Consider the following 16543-nt stretch of genomic DNA (forward strand, 5'->3'; position numbering starts at 1 on the left):
CTCCATTGGGTGTGGTGTCTCAGAAAGGACACATCTATGAAGAGGAGCAGACTTTGTCACCTCAAAAATGTGTCTCTTTGGCATAACGATCATTTTGTGCTGATTGTTTTTACAGAAGTAGCAAGAACTCTGAAAATGAATAGACCTTCCTCTTTTGTAAGTGACGTTTATTTTTACACTTCCCCAATGCAGAAGTTGTTTTCCTTTAAATAAAGGAGACATTTCACACCCCCAGACCGGGGATCTCAGATCTGTTCCCAACATTTCCATTCAAGTTGTGTATCCAGAAAGACATCCAAAAGCAACCTTCTCTCTCTGCATGTTCCTCATTTGAGTTTCCAGTCAGGTAAACTGTCTTCCACCTGGTTTCTCTTTCCTTGTGCACTTTGACTCCCAAGTCTTGTGTATCCACACTTGACCCCTTGGGTTTCAGAAATCTGTGGTCAGGCCTGCTGCCACTGCCCAGGGAAGCAGTTCCTGAAAGGTCAGTTTCAGGATAGCAGAGAGCGCATGTGACCAAAATCAGTGTGAGCTCAGCACAACATTTGTGAGCTCAGCATGTCACTGATGAGTCAGTAAATCAGTGACCTTCTGACTGCTGTCTTCTGCTTCTGCTGCTAAGGTCGGCTGGCCACCCTGAAGTTCTTGCCCTCTTGGCAACCAAACACTTGGTGTATTCCTCATCTCCAAGTCCTGGAAAGGGAGCTGTTATTCAAAGGTGTAAATCTGTGTTAACATTTCAACAGAGATGCTTCTAAGCCCCTTGCTTTGAGTTGGCCAATAAATTCCCAGTCAAATTTCCAGGGAGGGATTTGGGGTTTGAGGAGATTTGTCAGGATAGGATGTGGGACTCTTTTTTTTTTTTTCTTGCTTCACCTCACGGCTTGTGGAATCTTAGTACCCTAACCAAGAATTGAACCTGGGCCCTCAGCAGTGAGAGCAGAGTCCTAACCACTGGACCACATGGGAATTCCCAGATTAGGAACTCTTAACTCTGAAGGAGCATAAAGGATAGTTTATTGTGGAGGGAAGTCAGTGTTCTTCACTCTTCCTTCATGTTTCTGGTCAAGTCAGTGAATTCTTCTGACCATTTTCTTTGGAGCACATGTCTGTTTAGACGACATTCTTACAAGTAGATGACCCTGGTGTATCTGACGCCATGGGCAGGGAGTGGGGTTCTGTTATCTGTCGGGCAGACATAAAGATGCAGAACACTGTAAGGGAGCAGGACTCTGGATCCCCCCAAGAGACACCACTATCCCAGACACTTCACTGCCCAGGGTACCCAACCCAAACCTCCCCACTGTGCTTGCTCCCTTGTTTAATCATTTTAATCTTAGAAAAACTATCCCTCAAGCTTAACCCACATTTATCTTGAATGCTTAATGGACTGAACTTTCCTTCTAACAATCTATCCAAACAAATCTTTCCTATTACTAAGCACAGTGCTTGCCCCATCCTCAATTTTCTGATCTGGTTTGAAGGGGAGTAACGAAGGCATCCTTGCTTCCACCAAGCATGATCTCTGAAGGAATAAGCTTTACAAACTTACTGTGTTGGTAGTAATTTGACTGTGGGGGGAGGTGCAAACTAGATGTAACATAGCTAGACCATGGAGAAAAAGAGGAATGTTCTCCTGCCTCCAGTTTACAAGTGACTCGAAATAAGCTGGAGTTGTCTCCCCAGCCATCCCTTTCTCCCAGGCACAGCCTAAGCCGTGGACCTTTTCCCATGCCCTCAGTCAGGATCCTGCTGATTTTCCCTATCACTCCTACCTGGAACCTCTCTGCTACTCTATTTGTTCCACTTTATCCCCATTTCAACTCCTAAAACAATTATCTCCTTTTCCCCACATACTGTGTAAACTTAAGCAAAGGGAATGGGATATACTGGGTGCCTTTTAGTACCAGGGAAAATGAGATCCCTGGGGCCCAAGAAATTCTAGGTAATCTTGAATAAGAAAAGAGGATGGGACACCTAAGATGAAACTCATCCCTGAGGGTTCTTACCTTGGGGGATATGTGCACAGTGGAATAAATGGTATTTGCCAGGTTTTCCTCTGAAATAGTCTTCTGTTAGAAAACAAAGAACAAACAAAAGAAATCATCACCTACAGCCTGGGCCCTTGGAAGAAAAGTTATGACCAACCTAGACAGCATATTAAAAAGCAGAAACATTACTTTGCCAACAAAGGTCTGTCTAGTCAAAGCTATGGTTTTTCTAGTAGTCATGTATGGATGTGAGAGTTGGACCGTAAAGAAAGCTGAGCGCTGAAAAATTGATGCTTTTGAACTGTGGTGTTGGAGAAGACTCTTGAGAGTCCCTTGGACTCCAAGGAGATCCAACCAGTCCATCCTAAAGGAAATCACTCCTGAATATTCATTGGAAGGACTGATGCTAAAGCTGAAACTCCAATGCTTTGGCCATCTGGTGCAAAGAACTGACTCATTTGAAAAGACCCTGATGCTGGGAAAGATTGAAGGTGGGAGGAGAAGGGGACAACAGAGGATGACATGGTTGGATGGCATCACTGACACAATGGACATGAGTTTGAGTGAACTCTGGGAGTTGGTGATGGACATGGAGGGCTGGAATGCTGTAGTCCATGGGGTCACAAAGAGTTGGACATGACTGAACAGCTGAACTGAACTGAACTGAACACCCTGGGTCACATAGACAAGGCTAAAGAGACATCCAGAATCTGGAGAAGGGAAAGCAGAGGTGGGAGGAGATGGTGAGAGGGAAGAGAGGGTTCTGGAGCAGGAACAGGGAGTAAGAAGTATTCTTGACCGTGACTGCCATTGCAATTATTAATGACTTTTTTCAAGAAGCAATTGCATTATTTTTAAACTGTGTTCTGTTTAAATCACTTAATAAATATGTAAGATAAATAAGTCCCGTGAGCAATGAATCTCCCAAGTGATTAAAGAATAATTTGAAATAATACTGTTAATGTTGCAAACAAACTCAAATCAGAAAGGGATAAAACAGTGATGACAACAATAACAACCGCTCCTTCCAGGCCAGAGAAAGATATCCTGGGTCAGTAAAGTTTGTTCCTGAACATCAAGGACAGTACTGTGGTCTCCAGGGAATGTGTCTTGAGCAGGAGAAGAGGGGGTTGTTGGGAAAGTGATCAATTTTGACAAAAGTCAGGCTGAATGGAGCACAGAGAGGTCTCTCCTGTGAGGGAGGAAGGAGCTCTCAGGACATCAACAACTTGGAAGAGGAAACGTGATGACTCCTCTTGGAAAAGTTGTAGATAAGTGTAAGAAGATGCATCCTGATCTGGAGGCATTGACGGCTGGAGTAACACTAAGACTTTGGGGGCTTCAAAGTGCTTTAATTTTTTCATTAAGTGGACCAATGTGGAAAGAGCACTATGACCCCAAAGGAGCAAGCCCAGCCTTGGCTACAATGATTGCTCCCAGGGGACCTTTTGAAGCTGTCTACCTAGTTCTTGTCTCAAAACTGCCTCTCTCTTTTTTCTATAAGCAATTAATCAATTTGGCTCAGCTGGATCTTAGTTGTGGCACACAGGATCTTCATTGCCGAGTGCAGGCTCTCTTAGTTGCAGCATGTGGGATCCAGCTCCCTGACCAGGGATTGAACCTGGACTTTCTGCATTGGGAGTGTGAAGTCTTAACCACTGGACCACCAGTGAAATCCCCAACTTGTCTCTTGTTATTTGGATTTCTTTCAACTTTATCTTGGGATTTTCTTTTCAAAGAGTTTTCTTTAAATTAACCTTGTGGTCACTGAAGCTTGATGACCTACACGTGGGAAGTCTTGGGTGTGGAACATCTGAGACCCTTCCTGCTGGTTCCTTGAATTGCCTCAGAGGTAAAATCATCTCTGAAGCCCATCTTCTGACACCATAACTCAAATATCATGTCAGAATCATATTTCTGTTTCCACCGTCCTATACAAAAGGAATCAGGTCTGTTGAGTGGCCATTGTGTCAGGGAGGGAAGTAGTGATTCCACGGATCACAGTGTTAGCATTCCCAGCTGGGTCAGAACCAAAGGCTATCAATTCCTGCACAGGAAAGAATCCATAAAGATGGAAGAGATACAGGTGCATTGGGTTTCAAGGGTTCTACACTCTCATTTCTCATGTTGCCCAAATCCTTGGAAAAAGCTCAACTAAACAAAGGAGGGACTCAGAGAGGAGAATCAGGCCCCAGAAAAAATGGGAAAAAACTCACATTACAATACGAGATTGTATCATACTCGGACACCTCTTCAGAAACGGGAGGGAGGGAAAGAGTTTCCTGATGAGTGTCTGTTTCCTTCTTCTCTTCAATGAGCTCTGAAACCAAGTTGAGAGAGAATCAGAGCTGATCCTCCTTCCACTGGCCACCCCTATTGGTCCACCATCCCATTTAAATAACCTACTTAGGGTGACCCACCATCCTGACTTTCCTGTAACTGAAGGGTTTCCCAGAACATGAGACTTTCAATGCTAAACCCAGGAAAACTCCAAGTTGGACTGGTGACCCTCATCACTTTGCTTCCCAAACTCTACATAGGAAGCAGAGGAGATCAGAAATGCTTCCTCGGTGTCTCCAGGAGGGAAAGAAGATCTCAGTGTCTGCAGTTCATTCCTAACTGATGCTTAGGTCCCTCCCTGATACCCTGAGTGGACGGTATCAGGGGGAACCCAAGAAGACAAATCAGCAGGGTTTAGGGACATGGGGTATGGCATGGAGAAAGACAGACAATGCCTTCTCCAGGAAGAATGTATCTAGACTGAGGTGTGGAGTAAAGGGAAATCTCTGGAGTTGATACAATGGAGAGAATTGGGATGGGCTGGCGTCTCTGACAGGGATCGGCTGGCAGGAGGGTGCTGCTCTGTGGACCTCAGAGTTGGAGTTCATGGCCTCCCAGTCAGGGGAGCAGAGTCAGCTGTGTGGGGCCTGTGTCAGCAGGAGGGCTACACTAGTAAGTCCCTCTGGGGGGAAGGAGAAGGCAGGCACTGGAAAAGGAACTGAGACGACCTTGGCCTTTGGATAGAAATTAAAGTATTCTCTCCACTCCAGAACTAAGGAGTGCCAATGGATGGTGCCGTCCTTTAGGACAGACTGTGGCTTCTTCATTTCTGCATCCTTAGTGCCAGGCACAAAGCTTGGCACACAGTTCAACATATGCTTGTTGAATGAATGAGGGAGAAGATGCAAGATTGAGGTAAACAGTACATACTCTACCTTTTTTTCTTGTTCTTCTTATGATCAAAATAATTAACACCAGTGCAAGGGAACAGAGCAGGATGAACGACAATAGGACATAGAGGATCACGTAGAGAGCCAGGCCCCCAGCGGCACCTTTAAAAAGAATGGGTGGAGGCACAGGGCAGGGAGAAGAGTCAGCTAGGGAAAATGGCCCGATTTTTGGAGCAATTGCAACCTTCCTCCCATATCTCATGATTTCCCCAGGGCTTCTAGTTTTCACAAAAGATTTGTTTGCATGGGAACCAGGAGAAAAAGATATAGATCTTAAGAACAGGGGCTCCTGGAGAAAAAGGAGAGACAGTCACCTTCACAGAGATTCTGGGCAAAGATAGGGTTTGAGGAGTTGCTGCTGATGGGGTTACTGGCCATGCAGATGAAGGTCATGTCACTTTTCTCCCACCTCCAGGATATGGGGAGGATGGAGCCACTGTGGGATTCATTGGTTGCCTGGTCCAGAGACTTCCAGCTGTAAGTTACATCCTCTTCTCCATGTTCCATGGAACATGTGAGATTGGTTACACAGGTGCCATTCTTATTGTCCTGCAGACCTATGACGACTTTGGGCTTTGACAGGTACTCTGTAAGAGAAATAGACAACCGAATAGACATCCAGTCTTTGTTTGAACAGCTTCAATATCAGGGAGTTCACCACTTTATGAAGGCAGTCATCCACCTTAGGACCTGATTCTGCTCACCATAGACACGCAGCTCATACTCCTGGGTGAGGGGATCCTGGAGCGTTGAGCTGTGTATCTCCACACGGTAGATACCTGAGTCATTCTTCTTCAGTCTGCTGAGCTTCAGGGAATAGCCTTCATGTGGGAAATTCACTCTTTCCTTGTTACGCTTTTGGGTCACTATGATGAGGGCTTTTTTGTCTCCCATTTTTGGCTGTATGGTGATGAGAGTGGTTGAATTGAAGACCCAGATAATGCTGTCAACTAGATTTACTGAGAGATTCAGAGGGAAAATCACAGACCCACCAATGGCACCAACCAGCTTCTTTGGGATTCCAGAGGCTGCTGGCCCTGCAGAAACAGAGAACCATAAACCTGAGTCCCTGCCCTTGCCACCAATTACTCACTCCCTTTGGGTCTTGGAAAGGTTCCAAGAAACCCTTTCAGCCTAACCTAACCAGTCCCAGGAAACCCTTTGGGACTTCCTTACACAAAGACATTGAGGTCAGAATTCTCTGCCTGAAAGGAGTGTTGGCAGGTGAACCCACCCCATTTCCAGAGACCTCTGGTTGAAAAGACCAAGCTCTGAGGTACACCGTGAAACCCAACTCCAGCCTTGAAAAGTTTCCATAGAGGGACAGTAGGGAGGTTACTGTTCGAGCTCCACTTAGGACTTCCAGGCTGTGAATGGGAGAGCCGATTTTGATGTAGATGAAGACGGTAGCAGTCTATGTGACCTGGGGCAGAGGTTCTCAAGCACAAGCCAGAGCATTGAGAAGAAAGCTATAAGTTCTTAAAGACAATGGTAACATAGAAGTTTGAGGATGATTTATTTTTCTATGTTTTTAAATTAATTTATTTTGTACTGAAGGATAAATGCTTTACAGAATTTTGCTGTTTTCTGTCAGACCTCAACATGAATCAGCCATAGTCCCATCTCCCTCCCCATCCTACCCCTGTAGGTTGATATAGAGCCCCTGTTTGAGTTTCCTGAGCCACACAGCAAATTCCCGTAGGCTGTCTATTTTACATATGGTAATATCACCTCACACCAGTAAGAATGGCCATCACCAAGAAGCCTACAAACAATAAATGCTGGAGAAGGTGTGGAGAAAAGGGAACGCTCCTGCACTGTTGGGAACATAAACTGATATAGCCACTATGGAAGAGGGTATGGAGATTCTATCTCCATACCAGAATATGGTATGATCCAGCAATCCCACTTCTTGACATAAACCTTGAGGAAACCAAAATTGAAAGAGACACATGTATCCTATTGTTCATTGAAGCACTATTTGCAATAGCTAGAACACGGAAGCAACCTAGATGTCCATCGACAGATGAATGGATAGAGAAGTTGTGGTCTGTATACACTATGGGCCTGTGTGAATAGATTTAAGGGACTAGATCTGATAGACAGAGAGCCTGATGAACTATGGATGGAGGTTTGTGACATTGTACAGGAGACAGAGATCAAGACCATCCCCATGGAAAGGAAATGCAAAACGGCAAAATGGTTGTCTGAGGAGACCTTACAAATAGCTGTGAAATGAAGAGAAGTGAAAAGCAAAGGAGAAAAGGAAAGATATTCCCATTTGAATGCAGAGTTCCAAAGAATAGCCAGGAGAGATAAGAAAGCATTCCTCAGCAATCAATGCAAAGAAATAGAGGAAAACAACAGAATGGGAAAGACTAGATATCTCTTCAAGAAAATTAGAGATACCAAGGTAGCAAGAGATACCATTTCATGCAAAGATGGGTTTGATAAAGGACAGAAATGGTATGGACCTAACAGAAGCAGAAAATATTAAGAAGAGGTGGCAAGAATACACAGAAGAACTGTACAAAAAAGATCTTCACGATCCAGATAATCACGATGGTGTGATCACTCACCTAGAGCCAGACATCCTGGAATGTGAAGTCAAGTGGGCCTTAGAAAGCATCACTACAAACAAAGCTAGTGGATGTGATGGGATTCCAGTTGAGCTATTTCAAATCCTGAAAGATGATGCTGTGAAAGTGCTGCACTCAATATGCCAGCAAATTTGGAAAACTCAGCAGTGGCCACAGGACTGGAAAAGGTCAGTTTTCATTCCAATCCCTAAGAAAGGCAATCCCAAAGAGTGCTCAAACTACCGCACAATTGCACTCATCTCACACACTAGTAAAGTAATACTCAAAATTCTCCAAGCCAGGCTTCAGCAATATGTGAACCGTGAACTTCCAGATGTTCAAGCTGGTTTTAGAAAAGGCAGAAGAACCAGAGGAACCAGAGGAACCAAATTGCCAATATCTGCTGGATCATCAAAAAAGCAAGAGAGTTCCAGAAAAACATCTATTTTTGCTTTATTGACTACGACAAAGCCTTCGACTGTGTGGATCACAATAAACTGTGGAAAATTCTGAAAGAGATGGGAATACCAGACCACCTGACTTGCCTCTTCATAAACCTGTATGCAGGTCAAGAAGCAACAGTTAGAACTGGACATGGACCAACAGACTGGTTCCAAATAGGAAACGGAGTACGTCAAGGCTGTATATTGTCACCCTGCTTACTTAACTTATATGCAGAGTACATCATGAGAAACCCTGGGCTGGAAGAAGCACAAGCTGGAATCAAGATTGCCAGGAGCAATATCAATAACCTCAGATATGCAGGTGACACCACCCTTATGGCAGAGATTGAAGAGGAACTAAAAAGCCTCTTGATGAAAGTGAAAGAGGAGAGTGAAAAAGTTGGCTTAAAGCTCAATAGTCAGAAAACTAAGATCATGGCATCTGGTTCCATCACCTCATGGGAAATAGATGGGGAGACAGTGGAAACAGTGTCAGACTTTATTTTTGGGGGCTCCAAAATCACTGCAGATGGTGATTGGAGCCATGAAATTAAAAGATGCTTACTCCTTGGAAGGAAAGTTATGACCAACCTAGATAGCATATTAAAAAGCAGAGACTTTGCCAACAAAGGTCCATCTGGTCAAGGCTATGGTTTTTCCAGTGGTCTTGTATGGATGTGAGAGTTGGACTGTGAAGGAAGCTGAGCACCGAAAAATGGATGCTTTTGAACTGTGGTGTTGGAGAAGACTCTTGAGAGTCCCTTGGACTGCAAGGAGATCCAACCAGTCCATCATAAAGGAGATCAGTCCTGAGTGTTCATTGGAAGGACTGATGCTGAAGCTGAAACTCCAGTACTTTGGCCACCTCATGCGAAGAGTTGACTCATTGGAAAAGACCCTGATGCTGGGAGGGATTGAGGGCAGGAGAAGGGGACGACAGAGGATGAGATGGCTGGATGGCATCACCGACTCGATGGGCATGAGTTTGAGTAAACTCTGGGAGTTTGTGATGGACAGGGAGGCCTGGCGTGCTGCGATTCATGGGGTCGCAAAGAGTCGGACACAACTAAGCGACTGAACTGAACTGAACTGATTGACCAAGCATTCAGGCTCTTTTTTGTTTCACAGCTAGATCTCGTACCATAGTATTTTCTACCATCCCAGCACTCATGTAACTCATAACCCTTCTAGTAAAACACAAATTCTTGCAACTGGCTTATCCAGATATCTGAAATCATGAGAGCCTGAAAGTGAAAGTGTTAGTCGCTCAGTCATGTCTGACTCTTTGCCACGCTGGACTATAGCCCGCCAGGTTCCTCTGTCCATGAGATTCTCCAGGCAAGAATACTGGAGTGGGTAGCCATTCCCTTATCCAGGAGACTTCCCAACACAAGGATCAAACCCAGGTCTCCCATACTGCAGGCAAATTCTTTACCATCTGAGATGCCAGAATAAGTTTTTTTTTTTTTAATCTAAAATCATAATTCCTATTAACATTCAACTACCCTAGAAAGTATTATTCCCAAATAACTATGTTGCTGTTACTAAGGGTTTATTCTGTGTCAAATATTTTTTTGTAAATATTACACCTGTGACTTAGAGCAATCCTGAAAATTAGTTTTGATCCTTCTATCAAGGATCAGCAACTTTATATGCCATGGGCCAAATCTGGTTTGCCCCTGTTTTGAAAATAAAGTTTTATTGGAACACAGCCATATTCTTTCCATAGCAGCAGTCTATGACTGCTTTCCCACTACAAAGGTTGAATTTGATAGTTGTGATAAAAATCATATTGCCTGCAAAACTTAAAATGTTTACTATGTGGCCCTTCATAGCAAAAGTTTGTTAACTGGATTTGATTTTAAAAAAGCAAAAACTCAAGTAAATTGTCCAAGAGCACAAAGCTAGCAGGTGATAATTTGAGGGTTTAACCCAATGTCATTCCAGTGCTGGAGCCTGAACTCTTTACACTACAGCTCAGTTTGAAGGTCCCTTGGCATCTGTTACAGCTCCAGCCCTTTCCATTACTCCCCATCCTCAGTTCCCTCAAGGGTTTAGGTGTCCACTCTGAAGCCCAGGGGCCTCATTGAATCCTGATTTCTCATTCAAGTCCTTTCTTGACCTTCCTTCAGGTGCAAGCAGTTCTACAAATGCCCCAGAGTAAGGGAATCTGTTGCTACCAAATGTTGACCTAGTCCTCTGATCACAGATCTTGGATCTTGACCATCTTATTTGCTAAATGTTTCTGTGCAAGAACTGGTTTCTCTTCCTGGGTGAATGCTTTTTAGGAGTTGGTTTTTGCTTTTAAACATTTTCCTCTCTATAATTTACCAGTCAGTGCATATATACTTTAGATCACTCAAGCCTTTGTCAAATCACCCTGTTAAGTAAGCAGATTTTTTTTTTTTTTTAAACTGCCCTCCTTGCTTCGCTCATACTAAGGGAAAGATGATTTTTCATTGCTCTCTCTTTGATCATCTCATGAGGTGTCAGAATAGTCCCAGTAAATGTTACAGACAAAAATTAATTTTATTTTGAATTTTTGATTTATCAACTAATGCATTCGTTCTTTTACTTCAATCACAAGATGGAAGGGGTGAATATTTTGAAATCAAGTAAAGACTGGCTATGACTTGCCCCTAAGTAGGTGAATTTCCTGGGTTAGAGCACATTTCAGTATATTTTTTTTTTCACCTGAGGTGTTGGGGGGATGTTTAAGTTGGGGAGGTGATAAAACTGTAAGAATGTGACTTTAGTGTTTTAGCACTCATGCAGCACTTAAGCCACGAGTAAATAATTGTTCTTTTTACATCTCTACATATGTAGTTCTATCTCCCCAGGGTACATTTTAAGAAATGTGAATTTTGTGAAGACATAAAAAATGTCTTCAAATTCATTGTTCCTTGTTAGAATTAAACTGGAAGACAATACAGTGCAAACTGCCAACAGGAACCTAGATGGAGGATATTGTTCTGTCTTTATTGTATCTTCAGGATGAAAAGAACTATCATAAAAGAGGAAAGTGGTTCCACGCCATTCCGTTATGTGAGCTCAGAGGTTAGGGGGCTGGACTGGTGAATCCTAACCAATTTTGCTTCCTCTTCCCAGTTGACTGTTTCTCAATCCAGAAACAAGACACTTCTCTTCTCACTTGTTAAGACTGAACTAAAGCTTCCCTTTCTTGGATGGCTTCCCCACCTGCAGGGTGTGGCCCTCTCTACGGTTTTAGCACATCTAGCTAGGTCATGCTCTGCTCACTCAGTCATTCCTTCTTTTAACAAGTGTTTGTTTAGCTCCATGTTTTGGCCAAATACTGTTTAGGAACTGGAGAGTATAAGTGGGGAGCAAAATAATCATGATCCTTGCACTCATGGAATTGGAAGAGAGTCATTAAATCAGTAATACCATGTGTTGTGAAAGAGGAAGTGACAGGTACTTAGGGGTACACACAGTGGGGGATAGGGTATGTAACATGTGTGATCAGAAGAGCCTAGAGAATGGGTGGCTATTCACATTTATCTACAAGGCCTGGAGGTTTGGGCCCCATGAGATTCCCACCTGGATCAATGCAGTGAATATTGTAACTTGCCTCCTCTGCATCCATTTCACTCCTTCCTCATTTTTTCGCTGTCAAATGGTTTGGATGGACTGACAGGTACTCAACTCAAGTAGTAGCCTTCCTCTGGCATTAGTTCAGGGGCATCACGTGTCCCAGGTTGACTGTGTCTAGAGAAGCCCAGGATTTTTGCTCCTAGGCAAGCAGAAGTTGATGCTGTGGGATGATATGAAGCCTTGGATGGCTACTCACTTAACCACCAGACAAGCAATCAGGACTCCCCCCTCAGCTGATCCCCAGTTTATGTCCTAACTCACGCTTTTGTTGGTGCTTTATCCTTTTCTCTGCCCATCAAAATCATATTTAATACTCCTAAAGCCTATTTCAAAGCCCTTCCCTGAGAAAGTCTTCAACTCTTTCTCACACTTAACCCCTTGAAATTCCACCATGATTGTCATTTTATTTTCCACTTTAAATTCCCTAGAAGGAGCTATTGCCCTGGCAGGTGACTAGACATATCATTTTTCTGTGAGTTAGCAGATGACTGATCTACATGCATTAGGTTCCAGATCCCATTGTGATGGGGTCTGGGATCTCATCCAGGGATGAGTGGAGATGACCTCTCTTCTCAGGCAGCTTGGGGCAGTGTAAAACAGAACTCTGGGCTAACTGGGTGTCAGGAGACTTGGGTTCCATTCTGGTTCCTCTGTAATAACAACTCCAGCAATGAATACTTGGTAATGAGTATTTCCTTTCTTGATCCTCAAAGCAACTCTGTGTGATAGAGGTTAAGCTACACTTTATAGATAAATAAATTGGGGCTCCAAGATGCTGAGTGACTTTCCCAAGACCCCAAACTGGAAAGTGGCAGATGTGACAAGAGGAGATAGTTTGTTCCTTGGCCTCCTCTAAACACCCTCATTCTTTCCACTTCTACCTCCCACTACTGCTTTGAGTTTCAGTACTCTAAAGTCTCACAGGAGAAAAGGAATAACCTTTATTCACCAGAATTTGGGTGAGGATGAAGGGTGAATACAGATGTGAAACATTTTTTTGAGAAGCACAGAGCACTCTGAACCATGGTGGGGGCCACAGGGGAAGCAGGTAGTAGTGATATAAGAGACAGGCTTTGAGAAAGCTTCCTATTTTTTGGTCTCATTTCTACAAGAATGGCTAAAAGTGAGATTTCCCAAAACCTCTTTTGGGTGGGTTCTCAGCAAGGTAAGCTTCTTAGAAGGTGGTCTGGAACCTAATGCATACACATCAGTCACTGGCTAATGAACAACAAAAGAGAATGTCCAGTCACTGCACAAAGAGATAGCTCCTACAGTGAGCATTCCCACTTATTCTTGGAAGTGGAGGGAGCTGGGGAAGAAGACCCTTTGCTTTCTGCCCTGGCCAAGTCTCAGATATTTTTGGCACCAGGAGAGTCAACCCTAAGATGCTCTTCATAACAAGAAGGGACCACAGCTCCTCCCCTTTGCCACATGCCTTTCCTTTGGGTTGTCACCTCCCAAACCTTCCTTCTTCTGTCTTTTTCAACACCTCCTCGATACCGTCTCACCCACTGTTTTTAATTTCATTTTATTAACTTTCTCCTCAACATTATTGTATAATAGAATCACCATTAAATTGTGCCCATTTTCCAGGTGAGAATACTGAGGTTGCAAGAGTTACTCCTTAGCCCTTCTGAATTTGGCTAGAGTGATCCTTGGTTGGTGCATCCACATTCTGACAATGGAGTTACCTATTCTTCTTTGGCATTTCCAGTGCCTATCTTGGCTTCATGTACCTGGAGAGGGAAGGAATCCCTGGGGAAGTTTCAGCTCAAGTACGCATTTATCAGGCACTTTTCCTGGGAGTACAGTATTAGCCAGTTAGTTTGCTGTGCTGAAATGAGCACTGGCATTGGAAACTCAGTCTCTGCTCTACCTCCGAATAGCTGTATGATCTTGCCTAAGACATTTGACCTCTCAGAGCCTATGTTTTGGGGATAATAATACCTATTTTGTAAACTTGTTAGGAAATTGTATGAAAAGTGCCTCGTGTAATAGGAGCTTAATAAATGGTGAATTATTATTATATTGTTTTGCATTTGGTATCTCATTTAAAACATCACAATAATTTGCAAGTTCAGTTTCATTTTCTGTTACTTATTTGTAAGCAAGAAGTTTCAGAGGCTTTAAGAAACCTATTCATGCTCAGGGCTGGTGCACTGGGATGACCCAGAGGGATGGGGTGGGGAGGGAGGTGGGAGGGGGGTTCAGGATGGGGAACACATGTAAATCCATGGCTGATTCATGTCAATGTGTGGCAAAAACCACTACAATATTGCAAAGTAATTAGCCTCCAACTAATAAAAATAAATTAAAAAAAAAAAAAAAGAAAGAAACCTATTCACAATAATATAGTTACTATCAAACTCAGGACTTCTTGTCCAGGGGCAGCACCCCTTCCATGGTCCTACTTCCTGGAAGCTCTAGAACAATCTTGGATTGTCCTTTCAATCACAGGAGGTGTAGCATGCAGGCTGCCACAGTCTCCTGGAGTAGGGCACACGCTTGCAACCTGCTGCCCCTGGTCAGGTTTCAGGGGAGCACTTGGGTTTTGAAAAGTCCTGTCATGTTTTCCCCCACCTCACTATCCCCAAGTTCCACTTGTGATCACCATTTCTGTTCAGGAGTGGTTTTTAAAGTGGGGGTCTATACCAGGACCAGGTGCTTCCTAAAAATGGAAACTTCTAACGAACTCAAAGAGGGTGAGAGTCTGTTGATGCTGAACACTTCAAGAGGTCTGGTGCTGGGGAGGAAAGGATTGGTTTTCTAAGCAGAGACTGGTTGGATTGCTTAGCTTAAGAGAGAAAATTCAAATGTTCTCTGCCATTAAAATGGTTGTTAAATGCATAATCATTTAAAATATTTTTTCTAAATAACATATATTTATATTGACATTAATATAAAACATGGGCTTCTCTGGTGGCTCAGTGGTAAAGAAACTGCGTTAGTGCAGCAGATGCAGGTTTGATCCCTGGGTCGGGAAGACACCTTGGAGACAGAAATGGCAGCCTACTCCAGTATTCTTGCCTGGGAATTACCATGGAGAGAGGAGCATGGCAGGCTACAGCCCACGTGATCACAAAAGAGTTGGACACGACTTAGCAACTAAACTACAATGAAAATATAAAACATAGAAATATATGTATAAATGTTATAAATATATTTAAATTAAAACATTTAAAATACATATTTCTAAGTAAATAGATATACACTTGTACCATCTCACCATCTCATTTTGTTTTAAAAATTACTCTCAAAATGAGGGAGAGCTGAGGCCTGGAGAAGATGACATTCTTCATCTAATTCATGGCAGACTCCAGATTAGAACACAGGTCTTCCTGATACCAAACACCACTTCTTTCAGCCCTTCCTCGCCTGGGACAGTCAGAAGAGCAGTCAACCCCCAAAGTCATTCCTTCTCCTGTCCCTCCAGTCTCTTTCTGCCCTCTGTGATTCAGATACCACAGGAAACAAAAAGCAATATTACATGAGAGATAGAGCCTGCTGAGTTGAGCCAGAGGTCCAGATTGGAGCCAGAAGCCTGGAGCTACACCCAGGATGAGGTAGACAGTCAGGAAAATAAGAGATTTGGTTGCACTCACCTGTGAGCTGGCAGAGGAGAAAGATGACGCATGTTGGGGCGCCAATCATATTGCTCTCTGGATGTCAGTCACTGAAATAAACTCACTTCCCTTCTGTAGTGCTTATATCTCTTCCCCAGTTGGAAGGCGGGGTCACGGGTTAATGAGTCAGTGACTTTTTCCTCTCACGTTTACAAGTAATGACTAAACGACTAATGACTGAAGCTATAAGGTCAGTTCTTTTTGCTATACCATAGGACCTCTCAGAGATTCAGAAGAGAGAACATGGAAGGAAATAGAAGGTTATATGGAGAATGAAGGAGTTGCACTGGAGATAATCTCTTGAGCTTTTCAGAGTTCCAGGAGTACCCAAATTCTTTTATGTATTCCTCACAACAATCTTGTGAGTAAAATACTTCCATAATCCCTAGTTTTACAGATGAGAAAATGAAGGCTTAGAGTATATTACAGCAAAATTAGGTAGTTCTTTAATCAAAAGAAATCATTATAATAGTACAAAAAAAAAAAAAAAAAAGCCATGTGGTGGGAGAAGATATTTGTATTATAATCCATTTATTCTACAAGGGTCTTGTATCCATAACACATGGTTGTCCCACTGTTCCAGCACCATTTATTGAAAAGACTGTCCTTTCTGTATTGAATTGCTTTTATACCTGTTTCAAAAAGCAGTTAATCATACTTGTGTGTGTATATTTTAAGGTTCACTATTCCATTCCATTGGTTTATGTAATGTAATTACTGATTTTTCATGGCTTAAGTTTGCCATTTTACTGTTTGCTTCTGGTTTCTTCTGATTTTTTTGTTCTTCTGTTTTGTTTTCCTGGCCATTCTATAGGTTACTAAAATTAACAAAAAAGTAATTCCATTTTGATTTGTCTCTGGTGTGTCTTGAATGTATCTCAATAGATTTTTAAATGACTGCTTAAAGTACTACATTGTTGTTGTTATTTTTCAGTTGCTAAGTCATGTCCAACTCTTTGTGACCCCACGGAGTGCGGCACTTCAGGCTTCCCTGTCCATCACCAACTCCCGGAGCTTACTCAAACTCATGTCCATTGAGTCGGTGATGCCATCCAACCAACTCAA

General features: G+C 43.0%; 1 protein-coding gene across 2 annotated transcripts; it reads right to left on the bottom strand.

The window, feature by feature from the left end:
• Nucleotides 1-867: 867 nt before the first annotated feature.
• Nucleotides 868-15552, bottom strand: SLAMF7 (SLAM family member 7). Of its 2 annotated transcripts, XM_043451622.1 has the most exons (7): nucleotides 15458-15538; nucleotides 5926-6258; nucleotides 5536-5808; nucleotides 5207-5323; nucleotides 4208-4311; nucleotides 2010-2072; nucleotides 868-1185 (listed from the first exon to the last, which is right to left on the bottom strand). In XM_043451622.1, exons 1-7 carry the CDS (start codon nucleotides 15504-15506, stop codon nucleotides 1114-1116), a joined length of 1011 nt encoding a protein of 336 aa, XP_043307557.1. In that variant the 5' UTR covers nucleotides 15507-15538; the 3' UTR covers nucleotides 868-1113. The 2 variants fall into 2 exon arrangements, with proteins under 2 accessions (XP_043307557.1, XP_043307566.1); XM_043451631.1 differs by lacking the exon at nucleotides 5207-5323 and having other exon boundaries at nucleotides 15458-15552.
• Nucleotides 15553-16543: the final 991 nt, after the last annotated feature.

The sequence above is a fragment of the Cervus canadensis genome, chromosome 2, assembly GCF_019320065.1.
Source record: "Cervus canadensis isolate Bull #8, Minnesota chromosome 2, ASM1932006v1, whole genome shotgun sequence".
In the NCBI taxonomy this organism is placed as follows: Eukaryota; Metazoa; Chordata; class Mammalia; order Artiodactyla; family Cervidae; genus Cervus; species Cervus canadensis.

Bases quoted from the DNA above. Each gene is read 5' to 3' on its own strand.
- SLAMF7 (XM_043451622.1), bottom strand. From the start codon at position 15,506: ATGATTGGCGCCCCAACATGCGTCATCTTTCTCCTCTGCCAGCTCACA. The intron at 4,312-5,206 runs GTAGAGTATGTA...ACTTGGTTTCAG, and splicing joins AAGAAGAACAAGAAAAAAAG to AGCTCATTGAAGAGAAGAAG. The intron at 2,073-4,207 runs GTGAGTTTTTTC...GTTTTCTAACAG, and splicing joins ATACAATCTCGTATTGTAAT to AAGACTATTTCAGAGGAAAA.